This window comes from Pelecanus crispus, chromosome 1 (assembly GCF_030463565.1).
Source record: "Pelecanus crispus isolate bPelCri1 chromosome 1, bPelCri1.pri, whole genome shotgun sequence".
In the NCBI taxonomy this organism is placed as follows: Eukaryota; Metazoa; Chordata; class Aves; order Pelecaniformes; family Pelecanidae; genus Pelecanus; species Pelecanus crispus.
The window spans coordinates 201,686,961-201,704,634 of record NC_134643.1 but is presented as its reverse complement, the minus strand read 5'-3'; the positions used below and the strand labels follow the sequence as shown (position 1 = coordinate 201,704,634).

Here is a 17,674-nt window from a genome sequence, read left to right as displayed (position 1 = left end):
TTTCAGAGGTATTGGAGATTGTGTAGGAATAAACTAATTGCTTTGGTAGAAGTCATGTTTTTGTTGTTGTTGTTGTAATGCATTGTCTTGTTTCTAAATAGGTTTAATGATATCCATGTACCTATTCGTCTTGAATGTGTGAAATTTGCAAGTCACTGCCTTATGAACCATCCTGACCTAGCAAAAGACTTAACAGGTACCAGATTTATTATAACATTAAAATACAATTTTAAGTCTCCTGGAAAAGGCAGGAAGGTTAGTTGTAATCCTAAGTAACGTTGTCAGATGTTGGGGAGGACATAATTGAGGTTGGACTGCTAAGTCAGAGTCCCTGCCTTCAGTGCTGCTTGTCAGGCTGAGGGGACTGTACATAAAGAATGCCTTAACGAAAGAGATCACTCTCCCTGTCTTAGAGTAGTTGCATTCCTAACTGCTGTTGAAATTAAGTACCATGGGATCAGGCAAAGACAGCCTGGCTAACCTAATGCTCATGGCATTTATTAATTAGGGTGCAGACTGGAGACTTGAGTTCCACAAAGCTGAAATGTGTAAATGTTATGCGTTCACCATCTAAACCATGAAAACAGTCCTTGTAACTGTGACCACAGCCGTTGGTTCCTGCTCCTTCAGATCAAACACAGCGTGTAATTCAAGATCTCTGTAGGAAGAAGGCAACTGGCATAGACAGAAGTGTTTAGTATTTGTTGCTCCTGATGTTTTAATGAAAAAAGTGTAATTAAAGAGAATAGGTGGGTTTGTTGTTTTTTATTCCCCCCAAAGTGTATATGGAGACTGTATCTTCCCCTGATCAATAAAATCCTACTTCCTGTAATTCTTTGGAGGTAATATCTTTGCCCATTTGCTCTAAGGAGGGAATTTAAAGGGCTGTTAAGTGCATGGGATTGCTCTCCTCCTTGCTGAGCATTTGTCAAGTTAGGCACAAATACAGGCAGGCTAGAGTCATCCTGTAGTTATTGGTATTGTTAAGCCAGCTTTAAAAAAAAAAAAGTTTCTGGACCTTTTCTTAATGGAATGATAAAGATATTTCCTCTTTTATAAGAATTGTGTTTTCAAGGGTGGGGTTTTTTTTCCTTTACACTGCAGAAAGACTTTGTGCCCCCTCTAATGGTATCCTCTGGGAAATGTAATTTTGCTTGTCCCTCCTCTCCCTCCCCACAGCGCTTATCAAAGTCAAATTGTTGAAAAATTTCTCTGACTCACTGGTGTTTGAGACCAGAATTGTTGTGTGCAGTGGCATTGTTCCTCATTTGTTTTAGTTTATTTTGTTTTCCCGTGGAACAAAACTGGTTTTTAAAAAAGTCTCGTTTGGATTTCAAATTTCATAGCCTCCGTAAGTGCAAAGCTTTATTTCTTGATGTGCCCTTTCAACACTTGTGCTGATTACAAGAAATGTTAATGGCCAATATTTCAGATGAGGCTTGACAATTTTCACTGGTCATTGAACAGTAATAAGAGCACAGTAACCTCTGGTTATTTCATTTAGGGTAAACTTTTTGAATTTTCGATGTTTCTTAATGTTCTCAATGTTTCACTGATGTATGCTGTGTACAGTGATCTTAACTTTTGTATGCATTTTCCTACCTGTTTGTGCTTCTAAATTAACCTAAAATACATAATTCTAAAAAGATAAATGAACTTTGCCATTTTATTCTTTGCCAGCTTTCTAAAATGACAGGTGGCTAACCTGTTTGATGCTTATAAGCAGAAATCTTAAAATGATGATACTGTAAGATTATTGATACTACCAAGTAACTAGCAATGGGCCAAAATAATCTAGAAAAATGGTTTTAAGTTGAATAAACTAGGATGTGCCTAAATAAGCATTATAGCTTGGTCAAACAGCATGCTTTTGAAGTAAGTCTCTTGATTTGTCCCTGCTTACAATGCTTGCATGGCTCACACTGTGGAGTATTCCTGGAGAATGTGAACTAGATTCCTTGTGGATAATACAGAAGCTGTGGCTAGGAGTGCAACTAATGTGCTCCAGCAGCCAAAGGGGATGGAGTCTGCAGGAAGAGAGTAGCCTCTAGCCTGAAGTAAGATTTTAAAATGTATATAGTGTGGATGTCAAGTTCTCAGCACTGTCTGTTCTGCTCTACAGATCCAATTCTGTTGGGCTATACTAGTTGCTAATGTAGGCATAGCCTAACTGTTATAAGAAATAATAAAAATAAAAATGTAGCCACATAACTCTTATTTTCATAATGCTAGAAATATAAATATTTGATATTCTAAGCAAATAAAAAGTTTTACTGACATTCCAGTTAATCTTAGAGAAAAGTACCGGTTTCTTACTGTTGATGCTCAAAAACAGTAGAAAATCATGTTTTCTGCTTCTGTCAGCTGAGTACTGTCTAGAGAAAGAAAAGTAGTTGAAGTTGTATACTTATAATGAAATACTTATTCTGTTTTTTCCAGAATATCTCAAAGTAAGGTCACATGATCCTGAAGAGGCCATAAGGCATGATGTTATAGTATCCATAGTTACTGCTGCTAAAAAAGATCTTTTGCTTGTCAATGATCACCTGCTTAATTTTGTCAGAGAACGAACACTGGACAAACGGGTAAGACATAATTAGTACTAATAATGGCTGTGTGTTATATTTCTAGGCTCTAATTCAGCTTTTTAAAAAGCGATGCTTCTAAAAAATGCTGAACTAATTTGAGTAATGAAAGCCAATATAATGCAAAAAAATTTTGAAGCAGTCTATTTAATGAGGCATCTTTTGCTCCTGACTAGAATGCCACATTTTTCATTGTGCTGTATTTTTGTTTAAGATAGTATGATAAAAAAAAAAAATAGGCTGAAGGACAACAGTGTTGCTCCAGTTGTCTAGTTTTAGTAAAATTAAGTAAAATGAGACCCGTGTAAAACATTCTGACATTTTTCAGAAGAGGTTTTGCAAGCAGGTTTCAAAATGTGTTGTAGATTACTGATGGAAAATATTCCACTGTCAGAGGTAGCTAGTTTACCTGCTTTTAATTAGATCATCAGAAGACTGCAAATCAGTGTAGTAAATTTCAAGTTTGAATAGTCTTGAAATTTAGTTTAGCTATGTTTCATTATTTGGTAAAATTTGAGGTTTGCTACTTACATTAAAGCATGGTAAACACGGCTGTTGATGGTAAAGTTTTAAAATTAACATTATCACATGATTTTTTTTTTTTTCTTCATTTGGTGACACACTTTTCCCTGTTGCACCCATAGTACAATTGCAAGTATTCAGTATAGATCTGTGAGAAAGGGTGTTGGCTTAAATATGTAACAATTCTAAATTCAAGAGGCATACTTGCATAGCAGTTACCGATGTTGAAAGGCTTAGTATAATAGACACAATGCAATGTACGTACTAACGAGAAAGTTATAGCACTTAGAACTCAATTTAACTTTTTTTTGTAAATTAAACTATTTTATTTTGGTGTAGAATAGGAAATACCTACCAGGAGATTCTATAGTCTTTTCACTTTTGAGTTTTGAACACTAATCCGGGTACTACTTCTTTTTCTCAAGTGGAGAGTGCGGAAGGAAGCTATGATGGGACTTGCACAGATATACAAGAAATACTCATTACAATCAGAAGCAGGAAAAGAAGCTGCAAAACAAATATCATGGATCAAAGATAAACTTCTGCATATATATTATCAAAACAGTATTGATGACCGGTAAGTCAGTCGTGAAAGCTAGGCGATTCTGTGGAGAAGTGTGGTAACTTACTATACAGATTTGTTTTTCCTTTGTGCTTAAGTGCTGACAAGAAGGAGGAGACTTGATAATCCTGTATGTTTTGATCCAGTGTGTAATCTTATACAGCTGCAGCCAAATGTTGTCCTGTGTTGTTTTCTTCTGCTTTTTTTTTTAAAAAAAAAAAAAAAGCCAAAAGTGATTCTAAAGGGTGAGATAGGTTGGAATATTTAAAAATTTTTTACTGTACTTCACCACTGTTTCAGTAAAGGAGGCTTTTGTTTATATTTCAGTAGCTTGCTAATTTTTATGTTAAAAATCAGTAAGTAAAATTGCTTTAACAAGCTTGCTTTAGGTTTGCATGTTGTTCCTGTATGCTTTAAAGATAAGTCTAGTACGTGTAGTGACAACAGTTAAGGCATCTCACTCTGCAGAAGGTTAGTTTTTCTGTATAATAATAGTCATGAATTAGAGCCTTGTCCTGGATTTGTGGTGAAAGTGGTGCCTCTGTCATACCACCTATAGACTTGTATATGGTTGTTCGTATTGAAAAATAGATGGCTGCACATGGGGAACTAGTTTGGGAACTAGTCCACCTTGACTAATCAGGGTGGTCTTGTTGGCTTTGGAAATGAGCCTTTGGTCTTCACAGCATGATCAGATACAAGTGGCATTGCAAACCTGTACAAATCCTTTCAAAAACTTGTGGCCTTAGTCATCTCCAAAATAAGCAATTATTTCATGGTACCACGGAAGTGGACAGAACTGTCTGGATTTTGAGATCCAGTCTCACCTACTCACATTTTTCTTAAACTTTGAGATCTTTTTAAACTAGCTGGGTTTTGGTTTTGACCACCCCCTCCAATTGTGCATAAGGATTTTCTTCCCATTTCTAGCCTAAGCATACATTATTGAGGTTTTTTTACCTATTTACTCCATTCTGTTAACATTGACCTCAATTTGCAAGAGTTGTGGGCCGCCTTGGTATTTGAGATTGCAACATGGATTTGGTTTTCCTTTTGTTTTTTCTTCTCAGTCTTTCCTAGGTAAGTGGCAGACCCAAACCTTTCTCTCCTCCTGTTTCCAAATAAGGAACTTCCATGTTATAGCAGAAGTTGTTAATACTTTCCATGTGAATGTACCTCCATTTTTATTGTGGAAGCAAAAGAAATGGGATAAACTCAGCCCTTGGGGAAGGGGCCAGGGAGGAGTGGAGGGAAGTCAGCTCCTTCTGACTAGTATCTCAATTCTTCTGGACTTCATGATAACATGTGATATAATAAACATGACACTTCTGGTTTTTTATTTTAGGCCCATTAATTTGGGTCAATTCATGTATTTACCCCAATACTGACCTGTAATGAAATTGACTGATAATATGTCTTCGGGCTGATGATTGAGACATCCTTCTCTAAAAACGTTTGGTTCCTATTTGGATTAATATATCTGATTTTGATAATGTCATCTATTAAATGTCCTATGGCTAATCTTAACATTACATCTTTGTCCTGGTTTCGGCTGGGATAGAGTTACTTTTCTTCCTAGTAGCAGGCATAGTGCTGTGTTTTGGATTTAGGATGAGAAGAATGTTGATAACACACTGATGTTTTAGTTGTTGCTAAGTACTGCTTATGCTAGTCAAGGACTTTTCAGCTTCCCATGCTCTGCCAGGTGCACAAGAAAGTGGGAGGGGGCCCAGCCAGAATAGTTGATCCAAACTGACCAAAGGGCTATTCCATACCATATGATGTCATGCTCAGTATATAAACTGGGGGGGGTTGGCCGGGAGGCTGCGATCGCTGCTCGGGAACTGTCTGGGTGTCGGTCAGTGTGTGGTGAGCAATTGTATTGTGCATCACTTGCTTCATATATCATTATTATTATCATTATTATATTGTTGTTATTATAATTACTGTTTTACTTTATTTCAATTATTAAACTGTTCTTATCTCAACCCAGGAGTGTTTCTCACTCTTACTCCTCTGATTGTCTCCCCCATCCCACCAGGGTAGGGGGAGTGAACGAGTGGCTGCGTGGTGCTTAGTTGCTGGCTGGGGCTAAACCACGAAAATCTTCTGCAATGATATATTTTTGTTTATTTTATGCTGAGTTATATTGAATGTTAAGGAACTTGACCTTTAGAGTTTTGAATAACACCCGTCGTTATATGCAATAACTGATCTCTATATAGGTCTGGGAATCTTTGAGTGAACATTTTAGCAATTCAAGACCACTTTCTTGCTTTACAGTTTAAGTTTCTTAATCCTGTCTTTCAGATTACTTGTTGAACGCATCTTTGCTCAGTACATGGTCCCTCACAACTTGGAAACAAATGAACGAATGAAATGTTTATATTACCTTTATGCAACACTGGATTCAAATGCTGTGAAGTACGTGCTATTTTGACTTCTTGCAAAATAATCTTTAATACAATTATTACTGTAAATTAGTTCTAAATTGTTATGACTAGCCTAAGCCAGTGGACAAAAGTAGTTTGAAAACTATCAGAAAATAGAATGTAGCCATAGTATGTATTTTTCAAGTGGGATTGGGGTGAGGGGGCGCGCAGGCAGACATGACAAATAGGAACTAATAGGGTGTTTTGTAACAATGTGGTACCTTTTAACCATAAACAGCAAAAAAAAAAAGTACTGTCAAAGATCTAGCAAGAAGCTTGAGTGTATGTCAGTCCTTCTATGTCTGAAAAGAGATAGCATAGCTAGTAGTGTTGACTAGCCCTAGATTTTATCTGACAACTTGTCAATTAATATACTCATTGTTTTAGCAGTGAGGATGACTTAAGAGCGGGAAGGCATTGCTTGTTTGTCTTCCATCCTTCAGTATGCATTTTACTTATAATTGTCCCGTGCCTTCTCCAGCTTAAAATGGGTAGATGCTCATGAATTTGACTAGTAACAGTTTTGCTGCTGTAATGTTCAGTTTGGCTGAATTTAGTTAGTTTTACTTTTTTTTTTTTTTAATTTAGTTATACACAGTCACTTGAAAATTGAATACAGCTTTTTCTCATGTGGGAGACCTGGAAAAGCTTTGTATATAAAAGAATGGCTTAAAAAAGCTTTCAAATACTACAGAAACTGATGTTTGAATCCCTTGTATTTCTTGTATTACCTGCCTAAAGATATTACAGCTGTAACGAAGTAAAATTAAGAACAATATATTAAAAATAAAAAGTTACAGTTCTAGTAATTTTTAGTATAGGCTAAACAAAAATGCAGAATTGCTTCTTTTCAGTATTTATAATTACAGGCAACAAATAACTTTTGAATTCTAGTTTTCATATGCAGTAGTACTCATTCTGAAGACAAAGTATCTTCAGTTATATAGAACTGACTTTTTACTTGTGGATTCTGGAAGTTTTTTAAATTAAGCTGTGATTTCTTTTTTCATATGGCTTATTTTTTCTGGGAAGTGTGCTAATTTTCAATTTTGTCAGATATCTCTAACACCTCTGTTACAAGTCTAATCGTGTCCACTTTTCACGATTTATTCATCTAGTAGCTGCTTTCTATATGCAAGAAAAACATTGTTTTGATGATAAAAATCTTAAACATCTGCTTTAGCGTGCTTCTTGGAATGTTTTTAGAAGAGTAATTTCAGGCTTGTGCAAATGAGTTCTTTATGGGTCAGACATCATTTACTTCCTACTTCTTTTAAAGGCAGTGTAGTTAAGCATCTGAAATGAAACTTGTTTCAAAATCACACTTTGTTCCAGTCTAATTTGACCAGTTAAATTTTCCATACCATGCCATTAGGAACCATTTAGCCTTTGCTACACAGCAATGAAATTTTAGGTGATAAGCACATTCCTCAGTCGGAAGCTGACAAGAATTTAAAGGCTCTTATTGGACAGTTGTGTTATTTATTGATTAGATGACTTTGACAGCTCTTTTTTTATTCTTTTAGAGCATTGAATGAAATGTGGAAATGTCAAAATCTGCTACGACATCAAGTAAAGGATTTAGTTGACCTAATAAAACAACCCAAAGTGAGTTCAATTTATCTTTATCCCATAGTGAATATGCAGTTTTACTTCATAAGCTATTTTTTAATTCTCAAGCTTTATTTTTAATGACAGAAAATACTGTGAAAGTTAACTGATATTCCATTAGACTACACTTGCAGTAGGAAATGTGTATACATTTTGTCAGTAAAAGAGAAGAGGTAGGGGTGTGTTAGAAATTTTAAAAAGATTTTGCCAGTCGTTTGATACTAAAATATTTGCTCCCAGTGTTACATCTTGCCAGGATTGTTCTGGCTCTTGAAAGAGGGAAAACCCAGCATATTTTTTTTGACTGCCAAATTGAGTAATTAAGAAAAAGTACTTATACACCCTCACTTCTTATTTTATGTATGATTAGTAGCATTCAAGAAGTCGGGATATTTTTATCCCAACAGGTCACTTGTTTCTGTTCCCTTTTTGGAAAGTTCGGAAACTTCTTAAATGTTGTATTGGAGATACTGGACTACAATTGAAGTCCTTTTTTTTTTTTTTTTTTTTTTTTTTTTTTTTTAATTTGCTCTGAAGGAAAAAATAAACATTCAGCATTTAGGATATTCTCATAAAGTAAAATTCGGTTTTTGTTTGTTATATGTATGTGCATACTCATGTTTTAGGGGAAAAAATGGTGAGATGAAATTCTGGATATAATTTGGAATGTGATTAGAATTTGACTTCAATGCTAAAAGTTTAATCTGGTGCTTTTTTAACAGAAATACTCTACAGTACAAAGTGTTGCCTTCCTCACATTCATATATGTGTATGTGTCACTTTTATTTTAAATATGCATAAATACTCTTATTCCACAGTAAATTTAATGAAGTTTTATGACTGAATTATCCATTTGCTGAAATTACCTGAACAGGAAGAGTGGGTAACGGCATTTTTACATTAGATAATCCAACCACACTTGTATCTGCTTGGAAATGCTCCTGTCTTGCAGGCAGAAGAAGACTTATCAAATCAGAATGCATCCCTCACTTTTTCAGTCCTGATTGCAGTGAAATTCATAATTTTGACTTAGTGCATTTAAAACATGCTGTAATGTTGTATTGAATTCTAAGTGCAGTAATTGCTAGTACAACAATACTTCACTGTGTTTTGGTGACAGTGTTGAAAATATTTTTCATGTACTGTTTTATATTCTTTGGTGTAATTTAAATACACTTATGCATTTAAAACCTGAGTTAGTTTCTTAATATTTTCTGCATTTCATTTGAAAGTCAAATTTCAACTTTTCCTTTTGTTTTCAGGGAGATGTAACAAAAGGTCTTTCTCAATTGTAAATGATAAAATATATCATGGAAATGAACATGTAGGTTTTGATAAATGCCAGTGTAAGCATCACATTCCAAACAGCGTATGCTGTTGACATGTTTGCATTTGTCCATCTGGCTTTCATCATCTTTTGCTATTAAGTACTAATTCTCTACACTTTTCTTTTGAGTAACAGGACTGCATGAGAGAATTTAGGGGCTTGTGATCTGAGATGCTGTCATAAGCAACAAAGCAGTTTTGGGTCTGGGAATTTTACTTAGTTTATTGTCGATTAACATAAACTTTTAATTATTGATTATGGTATTGAGAAATAAAAGCAAACAAATAAACACTTAGAGAAACACTTTTTGGCTCCCCTTTGGACACCTCTTTTCTCTGGTTCACGGTCCCCAGGCACCTTGCCACATGCTATGCTCAGTCCCTTTGGTGAGGCGATGGCAGCACAGAAGGTGGGGGTCAGGGCATGGTGGTTCCTCTCCTTTTGCAGCTCCTCATTTCTCACCCACTGCTGCAGCATGGGTTCCTCCACTGGCCGCAGTCCCTTTAGAGCTGTACTTTCTCCGGTGCCTCCTCTCTATCCCTGTTCCAGCAGCTCTTACCCTGGCATCTCTTCTACCTCTGCTCAGGTGTCTCTTCTTTTCCTTTGGCATCTCTCTCTTCTCCTGCTGTTGTCCTTCCTGCCCTGGCATCTCTCTTGTTGCCTTAGCAGCTACCACCCTTTCTTAAATATGTTTTCTCAGAGGCTCCTCTGGTCGAAGTTTTGGTGGATGGTGGGTCAGTGTGTCATTTGCAGAGCTAGCTGGAAGTAGTTTTGATGGGCACAGAAGTCCCTGACCTCCTCCTGCACAGGTCACCCCAGCAGCCCTTTGCTACCCCAAACCCTGGCTTCTGTTTTTTTCATTTCTTGTCCAAACATGCCTGTTCAGCTGTGACAGACAAAAGCCTCCAAAATTACAGCATTCTTCCAATACTAAAAAGTGATGGAAAGTTCTGCAGAAATACTTAATAGCTGGAATTATGTGCCAGGTGTCCATCTCACAAGATAGAGAGGACGTTTACTAAAAATGTTGCTTGTCTTAATTTCATGCTGTATTTTTGTTATACTCCAGTCTTTCCGAGGTTGCCACTATTCTCAAACATTGCCAGATTTTCCACAAATTGGCTAATTAGTTTCTCTTTCTTTTTTCTTGCGTGACAAAAAACTGTGCAAATATGTTAGAAAATGGGATTATTTTGAGTTCTTTCATAGCACCTAGTCAACTGCAGAACAGAAATTTACTCTGAAAAGTTGAAGGATATTCCTCCTGGAAATAGACACTTCCATGTGTTAGCCAAGGTTATTGTAATAAATTGTAATTTTGTTATCTCCAAAGCTGATATGGCTCATTTGAACATTATTTGAGATCTGTATGCAGATTGCATTAATAAAATGCAAAGAGATTAGATGCGCCTGCACATGACCGTGACCTCTGTCCTGAAGTTTTTCGTATCTGCTCCATAATAATTCTAAGACTTTTATAAGAAAATGTTTGTGTCTTGCAACACTATCTCTAGGTGGCTCTTTCCTGACATGAACCTGATGAAAAGGTCCACTGTAGGTGTTAATTTGCCTCATGTTAAATACTTTAGAAGAAAAAGAACTCTTCTTACCAAGATGAGCCTTCCGAGTTGATTTGACATTTTCTTGTTTGTAAATTTGAGTCTTGTCTACTACTAATTTTGTGTGTTATAAAGGGAGTTCTATACAAGACAGTTTTAGCAACAGTGGTGGCTAAACACTATTTAAATTCAAATACTTTTCAGTGAAAACTCATGAAGTGTGGTTGTGTCTTATTTAAATGTTTTCTCACAAGAATATAATTGTATATTATATGTAAGTTGTAGACCATAACTGATACTATTTACATGCATTTATGAAGTTTTGTAGACTTCATAAGTTGTGACACCAAGGTTGATCTGTCAGAAGTCAACTGGCAAAAGAGCAGCTTCCTTTTATGGTTTGGAAGCTGATGAGTCTATACGCTCTTGACAATATTGCTATTAGCTTGAGTTTTCTTTCAGGCTCCAATTTCCATTTTACTTAGGAAGATTTCAGAGTTGTTTAACAACACTTACTATACTGCAGTAAAAGCCTTCTCTCTTTTTTTTTTTTTTTTTTTTTTTTCTTCTTTCATTCACCTTGGAACACTTTTCTGAAGATGAGTAGGGTGTTAGCTTTACTGTGCAGTTATGGATTCCCTTTCTCATTTCTGCTGTTAATTCCTTAATATTTGAAACTTCAGTGTAATTCCATAAAACTTCCTAGTCTGTTGATACTGTGGATGACAGCTAAAAGTTGGGGGAAAAGTGTCTTGGAAACTAGTATGTCTCCCTTCAGTAGCAGGTGATATGTTGTAGAAACATTACTTGTTAGAAATATATTCTCATAAAGAAAATGTACTTACTGTGTAGTTTTAGCTGGCTGTGAAATTTGTAGTTATTCTTTTTTTCCTCTTCCATTTACTCTTTGTCCGAACTAACTCTTAAGGTGGACTTTGTATGTGGAGTTTGAAATCTTGTACCAGAAGAATTACTGACAAGGAAAATAAATGAGATGAGTCTGTTTTGACTAACTTATTTTGCTTGTAAGGAGCTGTTGGATGATTTTATATCAGCAATGGTTTCACTAAAATCTAAGCTTCACAGATATCCTGAAATCCAGTTACGTGTGGTTTGGGTGGGTTTTTTTGTTGTTGTTGTCATGGTCCCTGATTATTACTTTCACAATTACACTGCTATCCTCTGCCTTCCCTGTTCATCTGAACAGGAGTAGCAGTTGTCTTATTATTGACTTGCTCCATTCTTTACAGTAAGGTGGGAGCTACTGCTGAGACTACTCAGAATCAATATCTGATCAAGAAGATAAAGTGAATTTAATGCTTGCTGTTCATTTTATATTTAAAAACAAAGAAGCTTTAGATGGAAAACAGAGAAATAACTCATCTGTGCTGTTTATAAGCTATATAAGTAGATTGAAAAGTAATAAAAATGTTTTACATAAGCATATGTAGGCATGATCTACCGTTTACTTCCTGTAAATATCTAGCATTAACTTTGCAGTGGTGATTTTGATTTCTAACACACTGATGCGTTAGCAAAATGATAGGTGCTGACTTGTTGATAATGCATTATGGAATTTTGCTCACTCAATACTCAAGTGGAAATATATAATGTAAAACTTTTACATAATACTTTTTTCTTTTGTGACTTGCAGACAGATGCCAGCAGTAAAGCTATATTCTCAAAAGTGATGGTTATAACAAGTAAGTCAGTTGAAGTATTTACCCTAAGAACTACAGTTGAAATATATTGCTTTCTTGCTTTAAAAATCATTTGAGATAAGCTTATAACAAGTTTTGTAACAGATAAAATTTATAACAAATCATGATAAACATTCTGTAACAAAATGCTTTAAAGAATTAAGACCACTGTAAGCAGGATTACTTCCTTACTGTAAAAAGTATCCAGTCATGAAGTTTATTGCGTGACATTTTGACTGTCTGTTGTAGACTAATTCAAAATATAGATGATCGATCTAGGGTGTTAGTGTCTGCTTTACCATTATAGAATATATATTAACTGGTGTTAACTAACCCACTAAACTATCTATTGACTTATCTGTCTTTGGGGTGTTGGTATTTTAAGTTTTATTGGGAGAATGCAAATGAATTTGGGTTTCAGTAGCAGGAAGGCACTTTGGAAACTGAAGAACTCCTATGTAACTCTTGGCAAAGAGAAAACCACCAACCCCAAAGCAACGCTTCTTGTTCTCCCCAGCCCACCATGCCAATAACATTAAAACCAGTAAGAAGAAAAACTTGCTTTACAGTTCTGAAATTTTGTTTTTAAATCACCTTTTTTAAAAAAAGCAAACTGTTCTGGCAAAAAAAAGAAACTACTTAAGGCTATGTACATTTTTGAAAAAATGTGCAGGAAAAAATGAATCTTGCTGCCTGGCTGGCCATGTTCCAAATCCTTTTTTCCTTTTATTTATAATATAATAGTTGATCAGTTTTTAATTTTTCTGATTCTTTTAGTTCTGGGTTGCATTTAAAAAACAAAAAAAATAAATACAGCAAACAAATACTTAGTAGAACTTGTTTTGAACTATCCAGTGGTCCTATACCATTTTCTGTGCCACTTTCACTTAACACCTACTGTACCAAAACCACAAAACATCTGAAATAGTATGCTAACACTTTGCCAATAAATTGTCCTGTTAGAATATAAAATGTAAATATAAAATTAATATTTAGTTTAAAACAATGCATTTTTAAAGCTTTTTTTTAAGTGTTGCAAGCTGTTGTAGAGCTTATGTTTAGTGAAGGAGTAATTTAGCAAATACCCTTTTGGTGTTTTTCACACTTGTCATATCTGGTGACCTATTTACCAAGTATATTTTTCTGTGGAGTATAGGTTTTGCATTCTGAGATCAACTTCAGCTGTTAATATTATTAACAGGAACAAGTAGACTTACTGGAAAATGACTGTGAAGGGAGAAGAAAGCAATAGTCACGGGAGGTGTGTTGGGTACACAAAGTTTTAGAAATTGGCGTCCTCATAGATATATCTGCACATGCTAAGATGTTTCTTGGTGTCCCGTCCCCCCGCGCTTCTTTTTAACTTGAACACACATAGAAACTTTCTTAATGTGACATTTCAAACTTGTGTAATTTACAGTACTGACACTTTTTAGAATAAATAGTGATTCCTTTTACTTCTTTAAAGGAAACCTTCCTGATCCAGGGAAAGCTCAAGATTTCATGAAAAAGTTCACACAAGTTCTAGAAGATGATGAAAAAATAAGAAGTCAGTTAGAAATGCTTGTTAGCCCAACATGTTCTTGCAAACAGGCTGAAGGATGTGTGGTAAGAATTGCCCTTAAAATATGTGAATATTTTTGGAACTGAATTGATTGTAAATTTAATTGAAACTTATATTGCAGAGGGAAATAACAAAGAAGTTGGGCAATCCAAAACAACCAACAAATCCTTTCCTGGAAATGATAAAGTTTCTTCTTGAGAGAATTGCTCCTGTGCACATTGATACTGAATCCATCAGGTATTTGTGTGTGTGTGTTGTTGGCTGTAGATCACAGGGTTGGAAATCAGGGTTTCTAATTTCATCTTTAAGCAAAAGCAGTAAAGGGTTAGGCAGGTGTGGTTTAAGGCCTGGTGACCTGCAGTATTTTTTTCGGTTTCCCTTTGCTTAGGGGTTTTTTGTCTCCTCATTCAGAATGTAGCACACAAACAATTGATTTGTCATTCAGCACAGCCAGTTCAACCTGTCAATAAAAATGGATCTGTTGCTTATGGGGGAAGTTTTGGTTTGTGACTGACTGACTTACTATAAAAGAAATTTCTGTCTGTGGCTATACAAAAACTTCATTAAAGCTTTCCACCCAGAATATTAACTCATAGTGACATAAACAGTAATTTAACTGAGGAAGTAAAGATTGTGGTGATGTGGCATCAAGATTTTAAGGAAGAGTAAGCCAGTAAAGTTACTGGGGGGGGGGGGGGGGGGGGGGGCGGGCGGGCGGTGTGGGGGAAAGTAATGCTGAAATAGTTATTTAACAGCTGTATTTGAGCGATGTGGTACCTTATTAGAGACAACTAGTTTGAAACACTGGTAAATTCTTATGTGTTCATTCCAACTATAGTAAGTAATTTTTTAAGTACTTGAGCTTTCACTTCCTGCCTGTCATGTATACAATGTAATGGAGCTGTTGAGATGTCACTTAAGGTTTCTGAAACAGATTTTTATTCTTAACATGATTTTTCTTTTGATTTTGGATGAAGTACAATGCGAGGCTATATTTTTACTTTAAATTTGAAAATGCATTTTTTCAAATTCACAGAAGCAATATGAAACGTATTTAAACCAGTGTTCACATGTGGCACTAAGTTGTGATACTTGTTTCACAATCTACCTACTGAACTGATCTCCACACAGTATACAAGCAAAAAAAGTGTACTAAAAAGCACATATTTGTAGTTTTGCCACAGGATTGGTGGTCTTCCATCTTTGTAAATTTTCACTAAACTTCTGCTTCATTTTTGAGATTGTCAGACTGCTTGGTTTTTTAAAGAGGTGGTCATTTTTGTGCAGTTGGAGCAGAAAAAAAGAAATTGCAAGTCTGACTAGGTCTCTCCCTTGATTTGCTACCAGGGTTCTTCTGGAATTTTTTTTGGTTTGGTGCTTGGTGCTTTTTGGGGGTTTGGGGGTTTGGTTTTGGTTTTTTGGTTGGTTTGGGGGGGGGTTGGGGGTTTTTGGTTTTGCACTGTAAATATTGTTTACAGGATGTACTGAAGGAATATTATGAATATTGTTCATCCCTTGGTAGGGAAGCTGCCCGTACCACTCATTAATAGGATCATTTGGATAATCACCATTTCCCTTCCTAGGGTACAGTGTAAGGAAAAAAGCAAACATTACTGTCAAGGTGAAATATACAGGAGAGGAGTCCTTTAAATTTTTCATCAACTCTTAGAACAGATGTTTAATGGTTATTTTTTTTTTCTCTTGGTTATAGACTAAACATTATAAATGGTTATTTTCCATCAATTACTTAGAATCGATAGCAGCTAGTAACCTCAGCATAATTCTTACCTGAATTTGTTGCTTGTAATGCTGAAATTGTTTTCTTATTTTGGTCATCCTTCTGGAGTAACGTGTATATAATAAGTCTTAATCCATGATGGATAAACACTTTTGAAATTAATGCTTCATAAGCTTTGATTTAGATGGGAGATGGCGGCAACCAGATTATGTATGTAGTTGACTTATATTTGTTTTATAACAAGCTTATGTTTAAATAAGTTTATTTAATAAGCTTATATCTTAAATGTATGAAAACAGTCATACAAGGTGGAACTGCAGTAAATATAAGGCTATGTTTTTTTTCTTCAGTGCCCTTATCAAGCAAGTAAACAAGTCTATAGATGGAACAGCTGATGATGAAGATGAGGGTGTACCTACTGACCAGGCAATCAGAGCAGGTCTTGAATTGCTTAAGGCAAGTATACTCCTGGTGGTCAGTGAGCATGTGAAAGTTTCTGAAGCAACTTTGTTAAAATAAATTTTTAATTAGCACTTAGCCACCACATGCTTATGACTAAAGATACTATGTGGAAGAAAACTGGCTTGGTTTTTGTTCTCTATGCTCATCTTATGTGGCATTGTTATCTTATAAATCATTTAGAACTTTTTCTGGAAGTCAAAAGTAGTTGCATGTGTGGCATCAGCAGCTGAGGTTTGATTATTAGAGTGTGAATTCAGTGGTGTTTGAATATAGTTGTATTACTTTTGGAACTGTACTTGTCTATCAGTACAATACTGTGGTTCCCCTGAGTTCTTCATAAATTGGGGTCTTATCTATTTCAACTATGTGTAATCTTTGAGACTCAGTTAACATAGCAAATCCCATCAAGATGCATTTCTGAGGATATTGTACAAAATTTATTTCTTTGTCCTCCCTTTTTCCTAGGAGGAAAAGGGCTGATCACTGTGTTATTTACAAGTACTGTTAAAAGTGTGAAACTTTTTAAATGCGACTACATAGGGCTTTTTGTTTCACTTAGTGCTTTTAGCCTAAAGTCTTTGACGGAGACTATGTAGTGTCAGCTTTGCCTGTACTTGCACAGAAAGGCAGTTGTGCCATAGTACCACCTCAGTTATGCGATAGTGTTGGGAGTAGTCCAACTGTGGGTTGACTTCAGAGGCCTCAAAATCTAAAGAACTCCAATGCAGAAGTTTTCAGAATATCTTAGATCAACTGAGGGCCTAGTAGATTCATTTGAGAACATGTGATTCTTTAGCCAGATGTGCATGTCTAGACAGAAGTGCAAAAAACCAGTAGCACAAAGATGAATCTGAGTAAGAATGACTCATGTCATGAAGGACTATATGTTTGAAAGAAGGCTCCCAGGTCAGTATTTACATATTCATATGAACTAGCATGACACATTTAAGGAAGAAGAGTAAGATTGTCCTGAAGAAAGTGGTCTTTACATCATGAGAAGAATCCAGAAAGGACAAATATAGGAGTCTAGAAAAGGCAATGCCATACAGTGAAGCGGGGAGGAAGGTAGCTTGGTGAAAGTGGAACTTCTTCACCTGCAGTTTTCTTAGATTTTGGACAGTTTCTTTGACATGGGTCAGAATATTACATGGAAAGAGGCTGATAATCAACAGCTACTTAAAAATGCAGAGAAGGCAAACTTTCAGAGAGGATCAAATGAGGATTTTGGGGTTTTTGTTTTATTTTTTTTTAAACATGGGAGGACTGTTGTACTTGAAGACAGAGTCCAAGAATCTGAAGGAGAGGTACAGGGTCTGGTAAGCTGCTGTGGAAAGCTTGAGGGACTAGAGACCCTATGGGGTATGTCTATATTACTATTTTAGAGTTAGGAACTTCAGAGCACAACCAGTTGTTCCACTTAGCAAACAAGCATGAAGTCTGCAAGCCCACAAGTGTTGCAGTGGCTAAAGTGCGTTCAGTCAGTCTAGAAATACACTGAAGTAAAGCCCCTGAAATGTGAATATTGTTTCCTTAGCATCAGTTGTGTTTCTCTTAAGACCTGCTTCTGCTGTAACCCAGTACCTGTTAATGTATTTGTGGCCACTGAGAAGTA

General features: G+C 35.8%; 1 protein-coding gene across 1 annotated transcript in view; it reads left to right on the top strand.

Moving 5' to 3' along the window:
- The window catches only part of PDS5B (PDS5 cohesin associated factor B), a 121,832-nt gene that overhangs the window by 57,172 nt on the left and 46,986 nt on the right, over positions 1-17,674 (top strand). Inside the window, exons 10-18 of the mRNA XM_075724642.1 lie at positions 102-196; positions 2,440-2,585; positions 3,533-3,684; positions 5,980-6,093; positions 7,628-7,709; positions 12,253-12,301; positions 13,767-13,906; positions 13,984-14,099; positions 15,951-16,056. Coding sequence (XP_075580757.1) covers positions 102-196; positions 2,440-2,585; positions 3,533-3,684; positions 5,980-6,093; positions 7,628-7,709; positions 12,253-12,301; positions 13,767-13,906; positions 13,984-14,099; positions 15,951-16,056 — 1,000 coding nt within the window. The remainder of the gene's footprint in view (positions 1-101; positions 197-2,439; positions 2,586-3,532; positions 3,685-5,979; positions 6,094-7,627; positions 7,710-12,252; positions 12,302-13,766; positions 13,907-13,983; positions 14,100-15,950; positions 16,057-17,674) is intronic.